This window comes from Solanum pennellii, chromosome 12 (genome assembly GCF_001406875.1).
Source record: "Solanum pennellii chromosome 12, SPENNV200".
Lineage (NCBI taxonomy): Eukaryota > Viridiplantae > Streptophyta > Magnoliopsida > Solanales > Solanaceae > Solanum > Solanum pennellii.
In genome coordinates, this window is record NC_028648.1 from 81,255,341 (window position 1) to 81,280,156 (window position 24,816).

Sequence of the window (24,816 nt, forward strand, 5' to 3'; positions counted from 1 at the left end):
CCCCCCCCCTGGGTTGCTTCTTGTGAAGAGAGGATCAAACTAACTGCACCCCACGTTATATCTTTTCTGAGCAGATTATTCACACATTTTGATGCATTAGATATTCTTTCTATGATTCTTATAAACTTTTCTGAGTTTTTCAGTCAAGTTCTAACCTTCTTCGGCCTCATAAATCGTGTTCAACGGAAACATTTGACTGTCCGTCATTTGTTATGGTAATCTGTTCTTAATATACCTGACGATATAACAGTAGGATGATACAGTGATAACCTTTCAATGCTGAACCAGTTACTAATCTAACAGTAGTTCACCAATTTGGGGAAGAGGTGTTAGACAGGACACGGGACACTTGCAGTGCTTACCGAGGACATGATCCTAGTCAGGAAGATATGGAGGTCGAGGACTAGGGTAAAAGTTCAGTAGGTAGTTGAGTGTTGTGTAGTCTCCACTATCAGTAGTGTTTGTTATTAGTCGCACTCGCATACTATCTTGTTCTTTGATTCAATTATTATGTTTCCTTTGCTTCGGTTGCCCATATTATTTATTGTTGCTGCCGTTTATGTTCAACATGATTGCTCCATTATTATATCGTCCTTTTCATTCTTGATTTTACTATGCTTTACTTGAGCCGGGAGTTCATGGAAAACAACCTCTTTACCTTCACAAGGTAGGGGTAGGGCTGCGCGTACACACCACCCTCCTCTGACCCCACTTGTGGGATTACGCTAGATATATTCTTGTTGATAGTGTCTATGTTGTTAATGTTCAATCTGATTCACAACTTCTTGTTTTTTTTTCATGCTTCCTTTGTGGCACAGTTCTCGGAGAAGACGTTCCCGCTTCTATGACAATTAGGTAAGTACTTCAATTGGAAATCCTCCACCACCATCACCACCCCTACATCATGGTCTATTAGACATGGATTGTTTCCTTGAAGATATTGCAGGAAACAACACTAGATCCCGCTTGCACCTGGAAAAGGATCGGGAGCTGTATTCCCTCTTTTCCCTCCCCCGTCCCATCGTTTAATGGTTCCCCTCAACTACGATGGTGCAATCCATGCTTCAACGTTGCTCCAGTAACTAGATCGTTCTTACTGGGTTTTTTTTTTTTTTTTGCTAGGAATAATAAAGGATCCACTGGAAAGACTGGAGCGTATCGTTCATTCACCTGAAAACCTAGCAATTACTTATCAAGTGTTTGTGTTCATGGTGGACTAGCGCCCACGATATGAGAAGGGAAAGGTTAAATCTCTTCGTTTAGTTGTGGTGCAAACGATTGTAAGTTTGATGCTTGCGCGTGATATAGTGAAGGCTTCATCGATAGTCTTTAGACAATTTTTAACTTCTGTAATGGATTCTATCGTTTATGTTTTTGTAGACTGCAACTGCTATAGATCCTTCAGAAATTTCCAAAAAAAAGAGTAAATATTAACTTGCTATTTTGTTCATGTTGTGAATATTGCATTTTGTTCACTATAATGATGGATATTGATAGCTAATTTTGGTGAATGGTCATCATTTTGATGCAAATAAAAGAGATATTTCTCGATAAGCTCATTACCTTGTTTGGAAGGATCATTTATTGAAGAGTCGTTCACGATACATAAAATATTTAGCCAGAGCTACGAGTGTAGCCGTCATGTTTCAGCTACCACAATAGTGTGTTCCATCAGAAATAGACACAACCAAACATGTAGAGTACATTCATCAACAAGTTCAAAGCAAATTTAAACATTCAAACCAGTTATCAACATCACCCTCATTGCTACCACGAAAGGAATATCGAAACGAGAAATCTATCAATGGTGGCAACTACAGTTAACATTGGTAAGTATAGAGATACATAGTAGTCAAGAGTTGTATCCTCCAAAAGATATATAGCTTTTGAGAATTCAAGAGGATGACAACAATGCAATGACCTACAACCATCAGATTTATGTGATCACAGAGATTTGTTAGCAGGCATTACATCATTCCTCTCTTGAAGCAGGATCTAACCCGGCAGACGGGCTATCAGCAAAGTAGTCTTGATGTTTGACGTTAACACCATACTGCAATGCAAATCAAAGGTTACGGAGAACACTGATATGCAAAAAGTATCGCTGAAGTGATAAAAATATTGGCATCGCGAGGACAGCCTTTTGGAGAAGAAGAAACAAGAGAGGTTCTACAAGGATGGAGAACACCTTACTACCCATGAGAGCATATATTTTGCTTCTAAATAATTTTGGAGCATCCATAAGTCCCGGTCCCAGTTGGTATTAGACGATTTAGTAGCTCTTTGTAGAGAATCACATTCTTAAATGTGAGGTTACTTTTATACACCCATGTTATTATGCACGATTGCATCGATTAAATCATTACCTTAACAAAAATTAAAATTTAAAGAAAGGATCTATAGACCAAGGGCTTTATATCAACAAAGGCAGTCCGGTGCACAAAGCATCTCGCGTAAGCAGGGTTTGGGAAAGGGTCGAGCCCAAGAGGGTGTGATGTAGACAATCTAACCTAATGCAAGCATTAATAGTTGCTTCCATGGCTCGAGCGTGTGACCAATAGGTCACATGGAGACAACTTTACCATTGTTTCAAACACACCAGCATAGGTATCGGGTAAAAATACCCAACAAGGCTTAAATAGATGGGGAAAATCACCTAGGTTCTCCCACTTCATTGACCACAAGGTCACACCCTCTGGTGCTACAATATGAATCACTTTTCAAGTTCACATAGGAAAATGCCACATCAAGCCGTGATCAACCAGCAGATTCTACTAAAAGCACTTATGCATAGGTTTCATCCTTATATCTTGATCATCTTGTCACTCTCTAATATACTCACTGTACACAACTATTTAACTAGGAAAACACATTTAGAAAGAAAAAAGTAAAAGCAAATAGACCACTTGATTGGTCAAAAGCATTATAAAGCAGACTATTTATAGAATAAATAAGATGAAATTACAATGATGAATAACTTTTTATTATTTTTTGATAGACCAGCAAAGAATGATTACCTCTCGTAGAGATTTTGAAAGATCATCCATCGTCAAGGTAAGGCGTTTGTCCTGCTAAAACAGAGTTAGAACCAATAAACATTAGAAAATGAAAAGAGAAAAAAGTGAAGCACCTTTTGCTGCTTGTCTCTCTTGTCCTTGACAATAGTTGACTGCCTTGCCTTGCAATGTCTGCATTACCATGAAAAATAAGAAAGTTAATCTAATAGAAGCTCGGTTTCCAAGAAACATAAACAAGAATTTCAAAATTCAACTATATTTTGTCTCAACACAAAAAATGAGGGTGTCTTTATCCTGGTCTACCCACAAGTCATCAACTTTCCTTCCTTCAACCACTGTCATCTTGTTGTCTCAACCATATTTCTAGTCTCTACACAGAATACCAATGGACATACCCCTTGCTCCTGATATATCACTTTCATCGACCTGCCTGCTTTCAAGCACTGGAATTATGTTGTTTCTCTATTGGAATGGCTCCTTTTCATAAATATCCATTTCTTTCTAAACATGAAGGATACATAAGAGACCATTCACAAACTCTTATTCTTTCTTCCGATGATAAAGCCATAATCTATCGTCAAAAGACTCACAGCATTTCATGAGTTTTACTTTCATTACGACTATTGAAGGCAAAATAGTGAGTAAAGTGAGGCATTCACAAAATCTTGAGTCGATAACGAAACAAAACACAACTGATTTGTCACAGTTGGGAAGATCCACCACAATCCATTAGAAGCATTAGGAAAATAACAATCCATTGGAAACATTAAGAAAGGAAGTTCAGAGAAAGTTGGATGCTTTGTTATTTGTAATCATATATTCTGAAACAAGGTCTTTCTACATGTCTACTCAAGTCATATCTTAGTGTCTTTATATTGTATTTTTCTGTTTCTTTGTCTCTTTTCTAAGGTTTTGGAGTGTCCCAGACACAATAATCTCCTGAGGTAGTAGTATTATTGCGCTAACAATAGAGAATTTCAGGTGTTGTATTTTTGGTAGTGTAGTCAAGTTAGGGTCGGCAGTCTTTGAAAATAAAACAGGCTTGGATTCTAAAATTACCAACTTAATGTTTCTAATTTATTAGAGACGAACCAAAAAGAGTGTTTTTTTAAGGTTTGGGGAGAGGGGAACAACTTGAACACTTAACAATTGGAAGGATCATACAATGACATACACCTAGACAGGCAACAATTGCATTGAAGCCTCAAGAGTAGGGGACAATCGATGAGCAATGTGCCGAAGAATTAGCAGCATACTTAAAATAAGATGGAGGCCGAAACAGAATTCAAGAAAGATAAAATAATTAAGAAACATACTGGAGAGCATCAGTAGCCACATCTGCAATAAACTTCTGAGTAGCAACTGCCACCAACCTTATTCTGCATATCCAAAGGAAAAACTCAATACAACAACACAGTATTAAAAACTGATAACTTAAGATAAACCAGCCATCACTGTCAAACGAAACATCAAATGCTACAATATTAAAATTTACAACTTGTAAAAAGGTAAATACCAATCTAATTCACAGATATATAAATTTTACTTGAATTTACTGCTAAACCAGATAAATAGAAAACGATCAAAACAAAAACGGAACTAGAGAATACTGCCGCTTAGTCACTGGCTATGTGTATAAAGATATTCAGCTAATTGCTCATCTAATTTTCATAAAAATGGGTATTGCCTTGCGGCTCCACCAACAACCCACCAAGATGGTATATTATTGTTTACTGATGCAGGTTTACAGGTGGATACTGGACTGCCAAGTATTGGTGTTGCAACTCTGGAAAGCCTTGGAAAACTGATTCATGCCCATGTTTCCCCAATCCAGTTTGCGGGAAAAGCTATGACTGTTGAAGCACTTGCTTTAAGAATGGCTCTTGAACGTACAATCAGGAACAATTGGAAGGATGTGAGAATCCGATTGGAAGCAAAGAGTATTATTGATATGATTCAGGAAAAAGTTAACTACCTCATGGGAGATAGAAGTGACTTGTGAAGACATTTGGAAGCTACTAGCTTGCTTGATCATGTAGACTTTGTTCATATTCCTAGAAGTCTAAACAAAACTAGCACATAATTCAGCTAAGTTTTTTATTACTTCGTTGAAGGAAATATCTTGGGAGGACATCCTTCCAAGCTGGATTGTACATCATTATATGGGCACCTTTGCCCAATTTATTTGTTTGCTGCAGTAACATAATATCTCCCTTTGACCCCCAGGGCTCAGCTCACTTGGCAAAAGTGTGGAGTTTTCGTTACGCCAAGCAAACTAAACCTAGTATTTAAGTGGAGCGCATCCATCATATTCGAGTTTCGAAGACTATGGTTAGCTCAAGACAGGATAAACCTAGTGATAGTTCTAGATAAACACACGAAAATCATTATCTTCCTTATGAGCAATCCAAACAATTTTTCTACAACTAATCTAAGCAGGCTAAATTGCAAAAACATCAACATAAGAATGGGAAGAAAATACATACAATCGAACATCAGGACATTGAAATCCACTTTTACCCAAGTAATGCTCCACCAATTCATCAGGAATCTGATCAAAAGCGTTAACCTACATAAATAAAACATAAAATTGATCTCTTCAGTAAGAAAAAGGGCAAAAAGTAGCTCACAGTGGGAGTATAGTCCATTAAGGAAGCAAGGAAATCGGCTAGAACAGCATCATCCTCGTGTCTTCCTTCACTTGTTTGTTGACCTTGACTTTGGTTCATCTTCACCGTCGAAACAGAGTCAACGGAGGATCGGCGGTGGTCGGAGTTTCAATTTCGCCGGAGGAAAATTGGGGAAGATGGAAGTATTTTTATGCCTTTTTACTTTGAGAAAAGAATTGGAAGAAGAAATTGAAGAAAAATATTTTAGTAATAGGTAAGTAAAATTACTATGGTTACGATAATTTAAAATATTTAAAAATATATATAAAAATTATTTTTAAACTCACATATTGAAAAAGTAATATTATTTTCCTTCTAGAAAATAGAAATATTATAATTTTGATTAATATTATAATTTTGATTATTTTTTAAAATTCAAAATCATTTCTCCACAATTAAAAAAAAATGAGAAAAAGCCTAAGAGAATTGTATTTTTGTTATGTGAAATTCGTTCGCGAAAAGGGGCATATATATTTCACCTAGCTAACGATGGTATTTAGTAAAAGAAAAGAATAACGAATCATTTATTTTTTAAATTTAATAGTTCACGACATTAAAAAATATATATAATTAAAAAAAATTTATTCTCTATCGAACCAAACGCGATTAAAATCCACATTAAAATATATATATATATATATACTCATAATCACTTATGTTAGACACTTTATTCTTCTCTATCATAGAAGATTAAAATGAATTATATTATTATTTAGTAAACGATTTTGATATTATTTGATAACTAATTTAATTACAATACAATTGAGTAACTTTAGTTTGTACTTAAATGATTTGGTAAGCAGTTTATAAATCATGTTTCACAAATATGACTAATATCACATTTGATCAGTATCATTTGAAAATTATATTAGATAAAATATAATTTATAAATCACATTTTAATAATAACTTAATTTATATTCGATAAATACGATCAATATATCATATTCAATAAATACAGCCTATAAATCGTATGAATAAGCATGATTTTTAGATCATATTTAACCATTACAAATTATCGAATATAATTCGTAATCACACTAGATATAAAATCGCATACGTCACATATGCACATACTTTCAAGATTCTTCAACAATTCATTTCCTAAATTGATATATAATCGATTCTACTCTTTTCATAACATTATATCGAAAATATATTGTCAATTTTACCTTTTTTAATTGAAAATTTTAAAAACAATCTATTTATTTTCTAGCAAAATAACTCTTATAATTATCGTTAGTTTTTAAAACACGTATCAAATCGAAGTAACAATTTCGATTAAAACATATTACTCGAAAATGAAAATTTTTCTAACTCTTTGTTATCTCAACCAAAATTGAGTACAATTTCCCGAATCTCAAAATTGAAAAATTAAACCAAAAATGGAAGAACTAAAAAAAAAATAGAGAAAATTGCTCTGTTTTTTTTTTCTAAGCTCAGTAGCTTCATCAATGGCCGATTTGAGATTCTTCATGAGCTTGATCCATAACTTCATCTTTCGCCTTCTCATCATCAAATTCTTCAGTTTCCTTTTCCAATTTCTTCTCAATTTTATCACCAGCACCGAACGAATTACCTCTACTCGAAATAGGCGTAGCCAAAAAAGTTGGATTCAAATCTCCAGCCATTATCACAACAATTTTCTCCTCAAAAACCGGCGAAGCCTTGAAAACATCACCGGTCGATTTCTCGCCGTCGCCGGATTCTACATCGCCGTTTTCTCTCGGATAGCCGGATCGTCTCCAGTAAGAACAAGCTAAGATTACTAAAGCAAAAGTTATTAACACTAGCATGGACGCTACGCCGGCGAATAGATACGGCGCCGGTGAATGCCATGGCGATTTTTGAACAATCGCCGATGGAGAGATTGATGGAGAAGCAGTAGTAAAGGTACTTACTGTTCGCATTTTTGTTTTATTTTCGAAGATGAAATGTCTAATATTTTATTTTTTCGATAGAAAAATTTATTGAATTTTTTGCGAGCGAAACGAATATTAAGCTTTTAGAAGAAAGGAAATAAGAGAAATAAAACTTAGCTTGGCTTGAGAAATGCAAAGATGGTATATGTGTGTATTTATATGAAACAAATTTAGTGGAGGAATAGTGAAAAGAGAAAAAGTAAGTTAAAAAGAAGAATGAAGTGATTAATAGGGAATCATAAAATTTAATGAGAAAAAAAAAATTATCAAAATTATTATAAATTTCAATTTTTTTTTTTTTTGCATATCATTGTGATGTAAAAAAATATTAGTTAAAGTTATTATTGTTTGACTTTTTAAAAAAAAATTATGATAATTAAAAGGTGGATGGAGGTAGTATGATATATCGTTATTTTTGAAATTTCTTGTTTTTAAAAAATTACAAATAATTCATACTCAGATATCCTTTCGTTAAGTAAAGTATCATTTGCAGTATCGGACAAGCACAAAATGTATCTAAGAATAAATAAAAATTTAGAATTTCTGTAATTAGGAAAACTTTCGGAGTAAGATGTAATTAGCCTCTAAATATAAGAGATTTTTGTACTTTTTTTATACTAATAATAATCATTTCATATGTTGATGTTTGGTGATTCGATTAATCTGGATTCGTTTCACATGGTGTATGAAAAAGTTAGATAGAAATGTCATGATATCCTTAGCCTTTTTGAGGTGCTTTCAATCTCACGAAATATGTATTAAAGTATACTCGTTCGACTCGATTAATAAAAAATAAAAAGCTCGCATTCATCTCATTAACGACGTTGCTTTAATGGTAAAATAAACAAAATCTTTCGTTTGAATTATTGCTATAGATACTAAGTGGAAAAAACACTCAAGCTTATGAGTAAAGCAGCAATAATCATTGAGCAAAGAAGAGAATTAAAAATGTCATTAGTGGAGTAAAGTGATCGTATCATTATAATTCTTTATGAACTAAAGTATCATTATCTCATACTTATCAACTAAGCTTAGAGATGATATTAATAATTAAATGTTCATAATTAGTATTGAAAAATCACAAATTTATTTTTCCTGTTAAATTTTATGTCAAATCATATTATATCACGTAAAATAAAAATACAAAAAGCACGTAATTTTGCTAGGCCAAATGGTTCTTGATAAAAATTTATTTGCGCATAATGTTTATATCAAGACCAAATACATAAACAAATTTCTAAAATTGCAACTATGTTATTTTCCTATTAAATTATTGAACCACCCATAATTTGTTACAAACACCGTTGACTAATGTGGAACCAGATTTGTGAGAGATATTGATAGATGATAATTGATACATATGTTGTGCCAGATTTCATTAGTCCAATTGATAGTGAAAATGTTCGAAAATAATTGTGTTTTACTTGAAGTCATTTGAACACAATAGAAAACAAATGAGACTAACACGGTTTGTCTTCATTCTTTTTTATCAAAATCATTACAATTCGAACATAATTGAAGACATTTACGATAGAAAATCTGATCAAAATCAACCAACAGTATTTAAAAGAATAAATTATGGGTAGTTCAATGATTCAATAGGAAAATGACGTATACATGAGAGGAAAATCCAACAAATTTAGCGATCTGTTTATGAATTCGACCTTATACAAAATTATATTATTTTATGGTAATAATTATTTGGTGTTATATATTTGTGTTAAATTAGTGTAAAGTGTAAACGCCAAATGCGGCAGCTGTACAGTGTAAGAATAGTTGCAAATATTTTATTTGAACTTCTTTTAATTTTATATTATATAATTGTAAATAGATTTATTTTTTAAAAAAAGAAAAGAAAGTTGAGCTACATTTATTTTCATAGTGAACAAATTATACCTTTTTAAAAAATGAAAATCGTCACTAACTTTAATTTTATTTTATTTTGGTGGGGAATGATATGTTTTTTTAATATAATGTATATTGGTTAGAGAATATTTGATAATCTATATGGAGCCCTTCATGGTTCGCCACATCTAATTAAGAAAGTTCTAAAATAAAATAGCACTTACTTTTGTTGCTATGAAAATTATTTTATATTATTGACGGAGTGAAATGAGACGAGACGGATAAACTTTTTATATTTTTTAGAGAGAAAAGATAAATGTTCAAAAATTAAATGAAAGACTAAATAAGGACATGTGGCTCAATCATATCCGTCGATCCGATATTTAAAAAATGTTGGATCGATGGATAAGATTGTGACACGTGTATGTTCGTTAGTATAAAGTGTATATATACTTTGATTTTTTGACGAAATGGACACTAATGTCTCTTATAACGGAGGGTATTTGCATACCTTTTACAATTGTTTCGGAGTATATTTATCTTTTTTTTCTATTTTTCATTAAAAATCTTTTGTTGAAAATTTAAAAATAAAACGTATTTAGGATAGAGAATATTTCTCTTTTAATAGGCACAGTCAATATGAATATGAATTAATTGAAGTTATAAATATCAAATAATTATTAAAAAAGAAAAATACTTTTTGCTTTGCGTCGTCCTTTCCAATTATCGATTCTACTATCAAAATGGATTAAATAAGTTCTCACAAAATAATATTTTGTTTTGTAAGTGGAAGAATTCGAATAGATAATATTTTTTAAATTTTTAGCCACTTTCTTTGAGTTGGATGACGACGTGAAATACCAAAAGGCTTAAACTATTTGTTTCGATCATTTAAAATTGTGGTGAAACGAATATAATTTTTTTATTCTTAATTAAAGATTTGTACTTTGAATTTAAAGAATTGAAAAAATTCTATTAGTATTGATCGGGAGTCTAAAATAAATATAAAATGTCGGAAGAAACAAAACAAAATTATCGATTTCAGAATAATGGTAGGACTACACTATCAATAACTTTTTTCATATTCGACTTGGTGTATGCAATTTGATTAAATTTGAATCGACATTAAAAAGAAAAATATGCTCTAACAAAATAATTTTGCATTTAAAAAATCTAATTAAAAAGATGAAAAAATTCTCACAATGCTTATATAATATATACTGTCAATATAAATAATTTTTACTACAATTAAACCATCTTTACTCATAAGCACATATCTTACTTTTACTAATATTTTAAATTCCGTATGTTTAAAGAGATTTAGAGGGTGTTCGAATTGACTTTAAAGTTGATTGAATTTATTTTTAATTTCGTATTTGACAAATATGAAAAATAACTTTAAAATAAGTTTTAAAAATAACTTAAAATAAGTTCGAAAGTATTTGAAAAGGTCAAAATGGACATACAACAAGTTTAAAATTTTGACTTAAAAGAATCATTTTAGTTGAACTTATTTTTTACTTAAAAACTATTTTTTCTTAAGTCAATCCACACGACTGTTAAGAACTTATTAAAATAAAGAGAAAAACATAAGTATGTATTATATATCTCAAACAAAAATTACACTCTCCGAAATGTCAAAATTGAAAATCCAAACTAAAATTGGATTTTTAGATATCAAAAGAAAATCGTCAAAGGATTTGATATAATGGATAGATCGTTTCTTCGTAAACTAGGGAGCAGTCTCTGAATCGATGTGTTTAACTATAAATTACAATTAATCGAGCTCCCATACGAATATTCGCGCCTTTTTTTTAGCTCAGTGACTTTGTTCATGAATTTGGTCCCTAATTACTTCATCTTTCAACTTCTCATCAGCTAATTCTTCATTCTCCATCTCCAATTTCTTCTCAATTTTACTTCCATTTTCATCTCCAAACGAAGAGCTTTTGCTCGAAATTGGCGTAGCTAAAAATGTTGGATTCAAATCTCCAGCCATTATCACTACAATTTTCTCTTCATAAATCGGCGCAACTTTAACTAAATCTCCGGCAGATTTCTCACCGGCGCCGGATTCCAGATCATCGGTACTATCTCTAGTCTCGCCGGAGCGTTTTAAATAAGAACAAGCTAAAATTACAAGTGCAAATGCTATTAACCCTAGCATCGCTGCAACACCGATGAATAAGTACGCCGACGGTGAATGCCACGGCGATCTCTGAAAACTCTCCACCGGCGAAAATGTAGTTTTCACCGTTGATTCAACTGGTTCAATTGTTGATGGAGTAGCAATAAAGGTACTCACAGTTCTCATTTTTTATTTTTTAATTTTTTTTGGCTTAAAATTTTGTGTTTTTTTCTTCTTAGTTTGAGAAATGAATAAATGGTGTATATGTGTATTTATAATTAGTTTGTAATTGTAATGTAAAAAGGGAATAATTTTTTAAGAGGGAATAAACAATATTTTATAAGTATTCTCTTGTTTTTTTAATTTCGCATCCATGTTTGGAGTCTGAATTGAAACTTCGACTAAATTCGGATCATGTACTCCGAGGTTCATTCGAAAATGATACTCCTAATTAAATTTTTTATATTCAATACTTGAACCTGAAAACTCTAATTAAGGCAACATAACATTTTATTGAAAAAAAGTTAGCCTTTTTTTTATGAAATATCTTTTTTATTGCATGAGAGTTCATCTTTAGCTTAATTTAACTTTTTACATAACTAATATATTATTTTATTATCATTATTAAGGTCAATCATTTTAAGTAATTACTCGTAGTTATTTGTTACGTGATATAACAATCCAACTTATTATTATTCCCGCTCTTAATCTTACCAAATAGATCATTTGATAGAGGAATTTGGTTGATATAATGAACTTCAAATTATGAATCCGTCTTTTTTTACTTTCATAAATGTCAATATATTATAGATTTGAACTTTGATCCTATCTTATTTCCATATGTTCAATCAACTTTATAATAAACAAGGAATATGTCTCTATCATGATAATGATAAAAAAATGAAAAATGGATATTTTTTTATATTGGGCCCAATTAGTGGGCCTTGTTTTGGGCTGAGGTGCAATAGTTAAGTCCACACATCTAAACTACAGGAAAAAACCACTTAGATTTTTCTCTTTTTCAATCATTAAGCAAACAAGTGATAAATAATAAGATTGGTGGGTAAAGCAACAACAAAAAATATATTGTATTTTTTTATATATATATTTGATTCCATTCTCTTTCATACATATCCATAATATTAGATTTATCTTTTTCTTTTTAATTCTTTTCATTTTTTATTTAGTCTTATCATTCTAAAATGTCTGAATCGAGCATGTCACATAGGGCTTGTGTAGTGCAATTTATATTTCATGTGTGATTTACAACCTATACAGTAAAGATTTTATCTAGTACGCACAAAGTGCTCACTTGAAGAGTAGAGATTGTGACAAAAACTGTTACGACTGCGAATTATCCTGAAGTTTCGAAAAGAATAAGTTATTGAAGTACACATACAATGAATCTAGCTACAAACATTTGAGATATAGGAGAAAATGTGAGAATCTTCATGAACAATGTGACATCATTTTACTTTTATTTTCATAAAATATAATAGGCCACTTATATCTTAAGAAAATAGAAGTAATTAATAATGTAAAATTCTTATCATAATTATATACATAAATAAATATTCTTTGGTGTAAGAATATATTTTCGTTGTATATAGATGGCATATTACTTTTTTGTAACGTCCTTTATTATGTGTTTCCGCATGCCAAAAGGACAAAAGAGGCCTATCCCATCATTAAAATTGTTGCAAGTGGAAAAAATGGTTCAATCACTAACACAAAATAAAACAAAAAAAGGAACAAGATATAGTGTATTATAGTAGATAACTTTTTTTTTTTTATAAAAAATATTTTCAAAGTTTATAGAGTACAAGAGTTGTATGCACTTTTACACCCTTATTATAATATAATATGAGTAACTTTATTTTTCTAAAGTTGTCGTTAAATATAGTTTGTTACTGTTTCATCTAAAAACTTGTTTGTTATTACCTTATGATGATTAGGCGCTTTTTATGAATAGATGTTAGCATGCTTTCTCTAGCTATTAAAAAAGTTCTAGTGTATTTTGTTCTCGAATAATTGATGTCTCATCAGTTAAGCTCTGAGAGAGTGTGCTAGCTGAAGAATTGTGGGAGTCAATCTAAAATTTAATCGTTGATCAATCATAATGAACGTTAAGTTAATTTCTTTATTCCTAACTTAAAGTTATGACTTTGTATATGTATAATTGAATCTCAGCTATGACACTAGTTGTGTAGTTGAAAAGATTGAGAAGCAACAAAAATAAGGTTTAGGATCTCCTAGTGATATGACGCGCCTTTTCAGGACAATCTTGTAGATTTGGCCTAAATTGAATAATATCACATTATGTTAAGAGTGTATTTGGATTGACGGAACAAAAACTAGTATCATAGCCTTGGTTCAACAAGATCAGTATGACGAACACAATAAGAAGCTAGGCTACATGAAATTTAGTTTGAGGGACAGATTGTTGAGTGTACGAATAAAGTCTCACATTGATATCTGAAAAAAAATTAAAAAACTACATATAAATATGTAATCTTAATGATACAAGTCCTTTTGAGGAAAATCGTGTAAGCTTGATCTAAATCGAAAATCATAACATCTTTTGGCCGTACATTTAAGTGAAAGGACATACACTATTTTAGATTTTGAAAACTCACTACCATATCCTAAAATCTAATTTTACTTTTGTTGAACCTCATTTCATCATCTACCACCAACTAGTGTTTCCTCACTTTCTAAAAGTTTTATTTTATTATAATATTTAAAAGGAAAAAAAATTCTTTTTGAACACTAAATAAAGTTATGAAAACAGCTAGTAAATATTATTAGCAGTATTGTTGTGGGGTAGGAGATCAACCTAATCTTTTAGCAGCCTTTATTCATTGTGTCAATGGACTTCCCCTTACATTTCCTCCTCTCTTTTTTTTCCGTTTCGTATCGAGGATTGTGGTGAGATAGATATAATTTCTTGGCATTTAATTAAAGCTTTCGAATTCGAGCCCTGAATATGAAAAAAAATCTAGATAGGACGTGTTTTCCCCATAAATGAATCTTATGCGGTATGATTCAAATTAATTCAAATTTCAATACAGATATCGAACTCCTGATTATAAAAACAAACTACCACCATATCTCAAATTATTACCAAAAAGTGGCTATTTTTGCATATTTATCCCATAGCAACATTGGGCCTATTAATGGGCCATTATGAACTATGAAGCCTTCCAATGTAAGTAGGCCCAAATAGAGATTTTATCTAACGATAAAGTTAGACCTTTTCGTAAAGTATAAATATATTTGAATCGTTTTCATTTTTTTTTATGAATTATATGTTGATACAATAAAGATTTCATTGGGTGTGTTATTCAATTTTTTTCTAATTTTAACAAATATTAGACATGCAAACGTGTTAGTCATAATAAATCAAGATTTTAAGATATTTTTACCAACGAAACTTATCAAAAATTAAGATTCTAAGTTCCATTCTAAACCCTTTTAATAATACAAAAAAAAAAACTTGCGATAAAACATTAAAAATTAGATTAATAATCAAAACAGTAGCATAAAAACACACACACGAAAAAAAAGTAAATAATTAAATAAATCATTTTTACTAGAAATTAGATATTGATATGTTCATACAATGCATAAATATTTAATATATTTATAGGTAACTAAAATTAAGAAAATTAAAACATGTCCTAAACTACTTAGGAATTAATTATAGGGTTAATTAGTTGTTTCCTACTTGCAATAGGATTAATAAAAAAATTTCCCCCATAAATAACTAGCTTATAAATTAAAAAGTAAATTGAGATTATAAATAAGTGTTTTATATAATTTCTATGAAACTTAATAAAGAAGATAAACGTTTTTATTGGACTTCTTCAACACATGAAACATTTGATTAAAATGGAGATATCTAACTTCATTATAAAGAATTAATAAATCAATATAAATTACTAAATAAGATATATTAACTATTAGTAATACCTTGTCTACGCTTTAAGCATGCAAATTGTTTCTATTTTTAATTAGTCATTATATATATATATACCTATTGTTTCAAACAATTACGTATCTTATGACTAATTAAGATTTTTAACCATATAAGGAATAAGATATATCATGTCTTTTTGCTACTAGATACACTAAAATACGAAGAGATGGTGACGAGCGAGTTAGTTACTTAGTCCAGATACATGTGAATCACACTATATATATGTATCTGGAATATTTGATACATAGGAGAACGGAAAGCGAGATGGGATGGAGGTGGGGGAGATTTCTCGTGTATCTGAATCAACTTAGGAGAGTGGAAAGCGAAATGGGAGGGAGGCGAGGAAGATTTTTTATGTATCTCGGACACATGCGAATCCACTTGGATACAATGTATTCAGACAAATTATACCTAATTTGTATATTTGAGATACATGTATCTAGAAGTATCTAGACTTATCAAAATTATATAAGATTTGTAATATTACAAACTTCATATTATTACCAAAATAATTAACTTTTAAACTAGTAAAATTTTCGTAAGTTTCCTATCATGTTATTGTCCTTGGCTAAGTTGGGCTTATATTTGATTCTGAATGACAAACATCATATGCTGTCCAGCCCAATTCTTTATAAAAGTTTCTGAATGAATTTAAAAAAAAAATCAAATCAAGCATTTTTCAGAATTTGAAATTTATTTATTTCGATTACTAGTAATTTGTGAATTCAGTTTTTGTATATGTATGATAAGTCTCTAATCAGCAAACAAACGATCCTAATAATATAATTGAAGGGATAAAATAGTTATTTTTCGATCTTAACAAAGTCGAAGTTAATACCCAAATTTAATCAAGAATCAATTGTGATATATTTTTTTTTCAATACGATGAACGATATTTCTGATCTTAATCATTCCATTTTAATTTTTAATGAAGTTACTAAAATATTATATAAACAATAATATAAATGACAAGAATAAACTATAAAGTCAAAAAAAAAAAAGTTTGTTAACACCAAACACTAATATCAAGAATTAATTGTGATGTTTTTTTGTGGATACAATGAAAAGGCTATTATTCATTCCACTAATCTCTAATGACATAATTAAAATGCTTTATAAACATACTTACTATAATTGGTAGAAACAAAGTCAAAAAGATTTGTTAACACCAAACACTAATCAAGAACTAATTGTGATATCTTTTAGGAGATGGAATTAATTTATCTATAAACATACTATAAATGATAGGAGCAAAGTAAAAAATAAATAAATTGTTTCTGTTTTAAAAAAGAAAAATGCACAAGTATCATTTAATCTTTGTTCGAAATCTTAGAGACATATTTATATTATATTAAGGTTTTATTACTTTTTTGAACTTATTTTACAAATAATTTTATAATCCTTTTTGGCCTACGTGGCACTATTCCAGCTCGTGTTGACATTTTCTTCAAGCTAGTGTCACGTAAGCTCGAAAAAGTGTAAAAAATTATTTATAAAATAAGTGCGTTTCCGGAATTTCGGGCACAGATTGACGGATATCTATGCATTTTTCCTTTAAAAAATAATGTACTGTCTTCTTTAGTTTGTTTTTTTTAAAAAGTGATTATTTTTCTTTTTTAGCATCATTTCAGTTTCATTTTTTCATATAATATGTTTAAGATTATATAACTAATTTTTTTTTCTTTAAAATACCAAATCGAGTCAAACTAAGTTAATTTTTTCAAAAAAATTATAAAATAATTATTAAAACAGCTAGTATAGGTGCCCCACCGCCCCACGTGAAGCATTTGTTGGTATTGGTAGATAATAAAGTCCCAAATCAATGGTAATGGTATGGGTTTAACCACGTTGGGTTGTCGAATCGATAGATAAAATCATACAGATATTAATAGTATCATAATTAGTTACATAAAATTTGTTATGTAACTTATGTTAGTTGTTTTATCTTTAATATTATATGAAATAATATATAGATTAATTAAATAACCATAACTTTTATCTAGTTATGCAAAATTACAAATCGATAACAAACATTATCTTTAGTGTGTTGAATTTTATATACTATATAACAAGGAAATACTATAAATATGATATTAATTTATCGTTTCTATTCTAATCAACAATCAAATGATCGTATTTTTATAAAATGTTTATCCGTGAAAATACTCCATAGTGTTTAATCAAATGTGAAAGTATTTTCTTGAAAAATGATATTTATAAAATAATTACTCCAATTAATATGGATATAAATAATAACAGTTTTTTCTTTATATTAATTTATATGCCATCTTTATTTTTAATTTGTTTCAAATTAGATATTATCTTTTTACGATTAGAAATAATTTAATTTTTAAAAATTCATTTTTATTATTAATAAAATGACTAATAATCACCCAGAATATCCAAGATTTGTCAAAAATTATAAAAAAATCAAAATTAACTTTTTTTTAGCTTAAATTTTGTCTTAAATACACATAAATTGAAACAAACAATTTTAAACAGGTTAAGTAGTTCGGTCAAACACTAATTAAATTATTTATTAGATGTCAATTACTAAAGTATTCCACTTAAAAAGTACTTCAAATAATATTTATTTTTGTTAGATAATGTCCTATTATCCTTCTTTCTAGGAGAGTTTGAAGTTTATAATAAAAAAATTTGTGATACACAATAATTTTAATTATAAAAATATGATATTTTTAATAATAAATTAAAAAGAGTGTTTCATGAATCGGGATGTACTATATAATACACATATATATGACATACTGCATAAATATGTTCTTTAACTTAAACTCAACTCACATTTATGTCTTTGTATAAAGATAAACAACAATGCATCTTACGTGATATCTACATGACGATTTTTGTCCTTTATATATTATGTCACGCATAACTCATGTGTCAACGTTATTCAAGTTTAAGTACCTACTTGTATATGTCCAAAGTTAAAAGACATAAACTTGAAAATAAAATCAAGTTAAAAAAACATATTTATCTATTATGCTTATGTTTATTAAACGTTTTCCGTGATGACATTACTTTGGGACTACGTATGTTGACCTTTCTTGGGTTCAAATCACGACTCTCGAACCCCAACTCTCCATCTATCTCGTTTGCATAATATTGTGTTAGATATCATATAATTTAATTTCTCTCTATATAACATTTCTAACTAACTTACTATCTACGCAGAACTAAATATAAATATCGAACATCGGATAAAATCGAAATACACTCCTCGTGACTCTTGAAAAGGTTCAAAAGCCAACCCCTACAAAGTGTACAAATTTAGTCACGAACCAATTATAAAATGTGGGACCCATATACACGAGTAATGGGTCCCACATTCCATTATGAAGTTTTAGTTTTTTTTTTTCATATAAAGCCAAACATGTCCTTAATAATAATTCAATCCAAACACGGCTCTTCTTACTTGTGGACCCCAACCTCTTTTATACCCAAAAAAGACAACTCATTTTTTTTTCTCATAAAAAGACAATTTATTATTTTACATCTTTAATTAATGCTTAAATTTGTTTGGCTATAAAGCATCCCACGTATCGATTCCTTATTCGTTGACTTTCGATATTCCGTAAATTATTAGTTTTATCTTCGAATTAATTATTGATTTAAAAACACCTCTATACTTAATAAACTAAGCTTAAATACATCCCTCCTGTGTCATCTGACACATTAAGTGATTACATTCTCATTTAAGTGTGTGAAAAATTACAAAAACGAAAAATCAAACTTTTTATTTATATTATACGAGGATAAATACATTTGAATTTGGCGTATAATATTAGTTTCTTCCTCGATTATTGACAATCTTTTAGAACATTCATCTACTTAATTGACTTAAATTTAAAAATAGCTTGATGTTGTGTCAAGGTGTAGATCGGGAGTAAATTTAAGCTTAGTTAATTAGGGAGATGAATATTTTTAAAATCGTCAATAATTGATAAATAAAACTAAGTAACATACGCCAAGTTTAAAAATATTTTCAAATACTTCTTTCTTTAAACAAATTAAAAGGAGAAAAATGATAAAAATGAAATAGTTCCTTAAATATCAACTCAATAATTTTGATTTCTAAAAGTATATGCTAAAGATAACACTCTCAATCTATGTCAAATAATTATAAAACATTATCTATAAGATTTGATGGTAATTATGACAAAACAAAGAAAATAGCAAAAAATCCACATTTTATAGGTTTAGTGTAATTTGCAAAAAGTTTAATATTTTCTAGTTTGGTGCAATTTATTTTTAGGTGAAACAAGAGTTGTTTTATTCGAAATAAGTTATCTCGAGATTAATTATTTTAAAGTAAGGTACTTTTCTGTTTCAATTTATGTGATACTTTTTATTTTTTCGAGAGTTAAACAATTTAAGTTTAATCGAGAATTCATGAAATCTTCAATTTTTTGAAATGAAATTTATATATTTATAAACTACGTAAAATATACTACATGTCACAATAATTGATAATCAAAATGTTTAATAGATCTTTGAAAATTTTACGATCAAATATAAATTTGTTTGAATTTTGAAATTCAAAAAGTGTTACATAAAATGTGACAAAAAGAGTACTTAACTACGTATAATGTGATAACTTATCTCATTAACTTATCTCATCAATAAAATATAAATAATGAGATAAATAATCCATAATACCTCAATCCAAACACAAAATAAAATAATTTTTTATAAGTCAAATATTTTGATTAAAAAATATTTAGTTTTGGTAAATTTTAAAATATCAAAATTGATTAATACTCATATTTAATTGATTATTTTGTCTTAAAATGGAAAGGACCATTTTTGTCATTTTTCTCAAACAAATAAAAAAATGAGTTGCTATTACTTATATATATAATAGTCAGTGTTGTAATAAAAAAAATTAATTTTGACAGAAAAAAAAAAAAGCAAATCAATTTTTGATTCTCTCACTTAACACAGAAAAAAAAACTAACCGAAATAATGGGAACGGAGAATTGGAGTTTAACGGCTAAGTTATGTGACTCATGCAAAACGTCGCCGGCGACGGTGTTCTGCCGGGCAGATTCAGCGTTTCTCTGCTTAGGATGTGACTGCAAAATCCACGCAGCGAACAAGTTAGCGTCACGTCACGCGCGTGTCTGGGTTTGTGAAGTGTGTGAACAAGCTCCGGCGAGTGTCACGTGTAAAGCGGATGCCGCTGCTCTCTGCGTTACGTGTGACCGTGATATTCATTCAGCAAATCCGTTAGCTCGTCGGCATGAGCGTTTTCCGGTAGTTCCGTTCTATGATTCCGCCGTCGCGAAATCTCACGGTGGTGGTGATACCGATGCCGATGCTGGTGATGATGAGAAGTACTTTGATAGTACTAATGAGAATCCTTCTCAACCAGAGGAAGAAGCTGAAGCAGCGTCGTGGATACTTCCGACGCCGAAAGAAGGAACTGATCAGTATAAATCTGCTGATTACTTGTTTAATGATATGGATTCGTATTTAGATATAGATCTAATGTCATGTGAGCAAAAACCACATATTCTTCATCATCAACAGCATCAACACAACCATTACAGCTCCGACGGAGTTGTACCAGTACAGAACAACAACGAAACAACTCATTTACCAGGTCCAGTCGTTGATGGATTCCCTACATACGAACTCGATTTCACTGGATCTAAACCTTATATGTACAATTTCACCTCTCAATCAATCAGCCAAAGTGTATGCATCTGCATCTGCATTACTCTCTTCAATTTCCTTCAGTTTATGTGAATCGATTACCGATCTCATTTTGATTTTGTTTAACTAACAGGTTTCATCATCATCTCTTGACGTCGGAGTTGTACCAGACCACAGCGCAATGACGGATGTATCAAACACTTTTGTGATGAACTCATCTACCGGTGCTATTGCCGGTGCCGACGTTGTACCGAACGCAGTTTCCGGTTTAGACAGAGAAGCAAGGGTAATGAGGTACAGAGAGAAGAGGAAGAATAGAAAGTTCGAGAAGACGATTCGATATGCTTCTAGAAAAGCTTATGCTGAGACTCGGCCCAGAATCAAAGGGAGATTCGCTAAACGTACTGAAACTGAAATCGATTCACTCATCACCGTCGATGCATCATACGGTGTCGTTCCATCGTTTTAATTTTTTTTATATATATTTATTATCTCTAATTATAAAAAAAAAAAAAACGAAGAAAAAATTGATATTTTGTTTTTTCCTCTTTATGTTGTTGTTAGTGAGGAGGATCGTAACTATGTGTATATATATCTAATTTTGTTTCTCTTTTTTTGTATCAAAAAGCTATTAGAAAAATAGAAATTTGTAATGGATAAATTTTGTAGTTAATTATTATAATTTTCTTATATTTTGTTTATTAATGAAATTTGATTTGATGTTTTTTTGTGAATGGCATAATATACCAAGATTCAAAATGTTTAATTGCAAAATGAAGTGATACACATAGTTGATATAACATTTCAATAGCAATCTATCATAATGCATGATAAATATAATTAGCTAATTTCATTATTATGAATCCATAATTTACTTCAATTTTTTCCTATCATTTTTTTTTGGATATTACATAGACCTTTGTTTGAATCTCAATATTGTGCGATGATTCTGACGTTCAAAATAGACATCTTTTGAAGGTAAAACATCAAAAGCTCTTTAAAAATACATTTCAAAATGGATAGTTCGCTCATTTACGTATAAATCGTAACGACATCTTTTGATATCATCATCTTTGTTCTAAACAGGGGCGGAGCCGTCATTCTGCTAGGGGGCTCATTTCAGCCGAACTATTTATATATGGTTAAAATTATTTTTTATGCGTATATAAAAGGTGTCGAACCTCCTTCAATTAGTTCATGTGTTTAGTTTTTCAAATATTGAAACCTCTCATTAAAAATTCTAGCTACATCACTAATTCTATATACATATAAAATTAATTTTAAGGTAGTTCACTCACAAATGGGCGAACTACAATTCTTTTATTAACTCCTCACGTGAATACTCTTCACATGTGCAATACTCTTTGCATTAACAAACATCTGATTCACATGTGATTCAGACGCGAATTAAAGATAGATGAATTTACATAGAGAGTTGACATATACCAAAATAGTGATGCATATACCAAAATTTACTTTCCTGTGTTTACGTGATATTATTTTGAATGAATTTGAAGTTAACTGAATGATAAATCAATTTTTTTTTATGTGTGTTTTAGAGAATATCACTTTTGAATTTCTCACTTTTGATAGCTAAAATTTAAAAAGTATTCATTTTGATCTCAAAACTCAGTAGGAAAAAAATACTTCCCATCTAAAAAAAATTATGTATTATATTTGTAGATAATATCAAATTATGAATGGATTCATTCTATGTCAACATTGAGAGATAAGATCAATGGACTTTTCACAACACTGCTGTCATTTTACTTGGACAAAATTATGAGAAGACTATTATTAATAATAAATAATAATAATTATTATTTATATTAATAGTAATATTTAATTTTATCTACTTTTTTGTGGACATAAAATTAAGAACTGACACTCTAGTCAATGTCAAAAATAATGTCAAAAAAACACATGGCCTATGTTCATGCATTAGTCTCTTTCAACAATAAATAATTAACCCTAAAAGGAGAAAAAAGAAGAGTTTGATTAAAACTTTGGTATATTTGTTTGATTAGTTTGGTTCATGAAATAAGATATATAAATTTAATTTTAAAATTATTACTATTAAATAAATATTGACTTAATTTATAACTTAACTTAGTAATTATAAATTTGAGATAATTTATTCCGCGAACCAAACGATTTTTTATTAAATTTTGCGAGGATCTCATAGTATATCCGAATCTGAAAGGTTATTGGTAGACTAGATTTTCTCATATCTTTGACAAAAATGAACGGTCCTGTAATTACCAATAAATAAATAAATAAATTAATTAATTAATAAAAAGAAATTGACACAAAAAAAAGGTAGTAATAAAGCACTATATGTTAATAATTTTATGCACTTTTTGTTGGAAATTCATTAATTTTCAAAGTAATTTTCTGTTTGGAAGTTCATTATTATATCCCAACTATATGAATATAAAAATTGGATAATTATTATATATTATATTATACTCACGTTAACTTGATTTTTATACTCGAGCTTAAAAAAAATGTCAAATACTAAAAGTGAAACTAAAATGAATTTTTTAATGTAAAATTATATAATTGAGTTTAATTTTAGATCTTTCAATATAATTGGTCAAAGTCAAGTTATATTAATTACACCTTGTTCTTTTTTTCAAACATTTTAATTAGTATCTAATCCTATAACATGTCCATGTATATCATTAAGGGAAAGAGGACAATATATTATTTCCAAACTATCGTAAATGATATGTAGATACTCTCTATCATATTTTTGGTAGATTTTGCCGTAAAAAAAGCTAAAGCGTATATGTCCTTCACTCTAACGGAAGACTAAATAGGAACACGTAGCACAATTTTATCCATCGATCCAATCTCGGGTCGGTGAATAAGATTATGACACGTGTATGTCCGTTAGTATAAAGGGATATATGTTCTAGTTTTTGAATTGCAGGGACACCAATATCCCTAAAATATGACGGAGAGTGTCTTTATACCATCTACGATAATTCAGGGGATATATTTATCATTTTTCTTTATCATTAGTAATTAGTTTCAACACACAACAAATTAATGCAATTAATCAACTTCAATATCCAACTCCAAATTAGGGAAATGCCACCTCGACAAAACATGAAAAACATGTTGGTTATATAAAAAAAAAATAAGCCTTAATTAAATCTTGGTGACTCTCAGTTTATTTATACGTAGTTTTGCGAGCAATTTATAAATTACAATCAACTTCTTGAAGTAATTAATAAAGCAACCGATAAATAGCTTTTCGAGAAACTTTCTGAATTAACTTATAAATTATCACCAATTTCCTAAACTAGTTTACAAGTAGCTAGCTTTGCGATCAACTTCTTGAATTAGCTTATAACTTACCACCAACTTCCTAAACTAGTTAACAAGTAGCTCAACGACTTACTAAAGTAACTTATAAATTATTAACTTCCTGAAGTAACTAACAAAACAATCGGTAAGTATCTATACAAGCAAATTCCTAAATTAGCTTATAAATTATCACCAGCTTCCTCGACTAACTTACACGTAGCTCTATGAGCAACTTACAGAAATAACAACTTATAAATTACGAT

At 29.7% G+C, this 24,816-nt stretch overlaps 5 protein-coding genes across 6 annotated transcripts in view; 2 read left to right on the forward strand and 3 right to left on the reverse strand.

Moving 5' to 3' along the window:
• The window catches only part of LOC107007471, a 4,307-nt gene extending 2,848 nt beyond the window's left edge, over window positions 1–1,459 (forward strand). Inside the window, exons 3-4 of one of the 2 annotated variants that reach the window (XM_027913578.1) lie at window positions 801–855; window positions 1,123–1,459. In XM_027913578.1, coding sequence (XP_027769379.1) covers window positions 801–855 — 55 coding nt within the window. In that variant the 3' untranslated portion in view covers window positions 1,123–1,459. The remainder of the gene's footprint in view (window positions 1–800; window positions 856–1,122) is intronic. The other variant, XM_015206096.2, reaches the window with a different exon arrangement.
• Window positions 1,460–1,678: 219 nt separating this feature from the next.
• LOC107007472 (transcription initiation factor TFIID subunit 10) lies at window positions 1,679–5,916 on the reverse strand. Its single transcript, XM_015206097.2, has 6 exons — window positions 5,648–5,916; window positions 5,504–5,568; window positions 4,334–4,396; window positions 3,131–3,188; window positions 3,018–3,068; window positions 1,679–2,053 (listed from the first exon to the last, which is right to left on the reverse strand). Exons 1-6 carry the CDS (start codon window positions 5,744–5,746, stop codon window positions 1,973–1,975), a joined length of 417 nt encoding a protein of 138 aa, XP_015061583.1. The 5' UTR covers window positions 5,747–5,916; the 3' UTR covers window positions 1,679–1,972.
• Window positions 5,917–6,976: 1,060 nt separating this feature from the next.
• LOC107006704 (protein GLUTAMINE DUMPER 2-like) lies at window positions 6,977–7,830 on the reverse strand. The gene has a single exon (XM_015205222.2). It carries the CDS (start codon window positions 7,593–7,595, stop codon window positions 7,137–7,139), a length of 459 nt encoding a protein of 152 aa, XP_015060708.1. The 5' UTR covers window positions 7,596–7,830; the 3' UTR covers window positions 6,977–7,136.
• Window positions 7,831–11,036: 3,206 nt separating this feature from the next.
• LOC107006748 (protein GLUTAMINE DUMPER 5-like) lies at window positions 11,037–11,905 on the reverse strand. The gene has a single exon (XM_015205263.2). The coding sequence runs from the start codon at window positions 11,764–11,766 to the stop codon at window positions 11,272–11,274; it is 495 nt and encodes a 164-aa protein (XP_015060749.1). The 5' UTR covers window positions 11,767–11,905; the 3' UTR covers window positions 11,037–11,271.
• Window positions 11,906–20,450: 8,545 nt separating this feature from the next.
• On the forward strand, window positions 20,451–21,939 carry LOC107007144 (zinc finger protein CONSTANS-LIKE 4-like). The gene is made up of 2 exons (XM_015205625.2): window positions 20,451–21,280; window positions 21,372–21,939. Exons 1-2 carry the CDS (start codon window positions 20,546–20,548, stop codon window positions 21,705–21,707), a joined length of 1,071 nt encoding a protein of 356 aa, XP_015061111.1. The 5' UTR covers window positions 20,451–20,545; the 3' UTR covers window positions 21,708–21,939.
• Window positions 21,940–24,816: the final 2,877 nt, after the last annotated feature.

Coding starts and splice junctions, on each gene's coding strand:
- LOC107007472 (XM_015206097.2), bottom strand. CDS start 5,746: ATGAACCAAAGTCAAGGTCAACAAACAAGTGAAGGAAGACACGAGGAT. Junction 5,569..5,647: donor TAATGGACTATACTCCCACT/GTGAGCTACTTT, acceptor GCTTTTGATCAG/ATTCCTGATGAATTGGTGGA. Junction 4,397..5,503: donor CAATGTCCTGATGTTCGATT/GTATGTATTTTC, acceptor TTGGATATGCAG/AATAAGGTTGGTGGCAGTTG.
- LOC107006704 (XM_015205222.2), bottom strand. CDS start 7,595: ATGCGAACAGTAAGTACCTTTACTACTGCTTCTCCATCAATCTCTCCA.
- LOC107006748 (XM_015205263.2), bottom strand. CDS start 11,766: ATGAGAACTGTGAGTACCTTTATTGCTACTCCATCAACAATTGAACCA.
- LOC107007144 (XM_015205625.2), top strand. CDS start 20,546: ATGGGAACGGAGAATTGGAGTTTAACGGCTAAGTTATGTGACTCATGC. Junction 21,281..21,371: donor CTCAATCAATCAGCCAAAGT/GTATGCATCTGC, acceptor TTTAACTAACAG/GTTTCATCATCATCTCTTGA.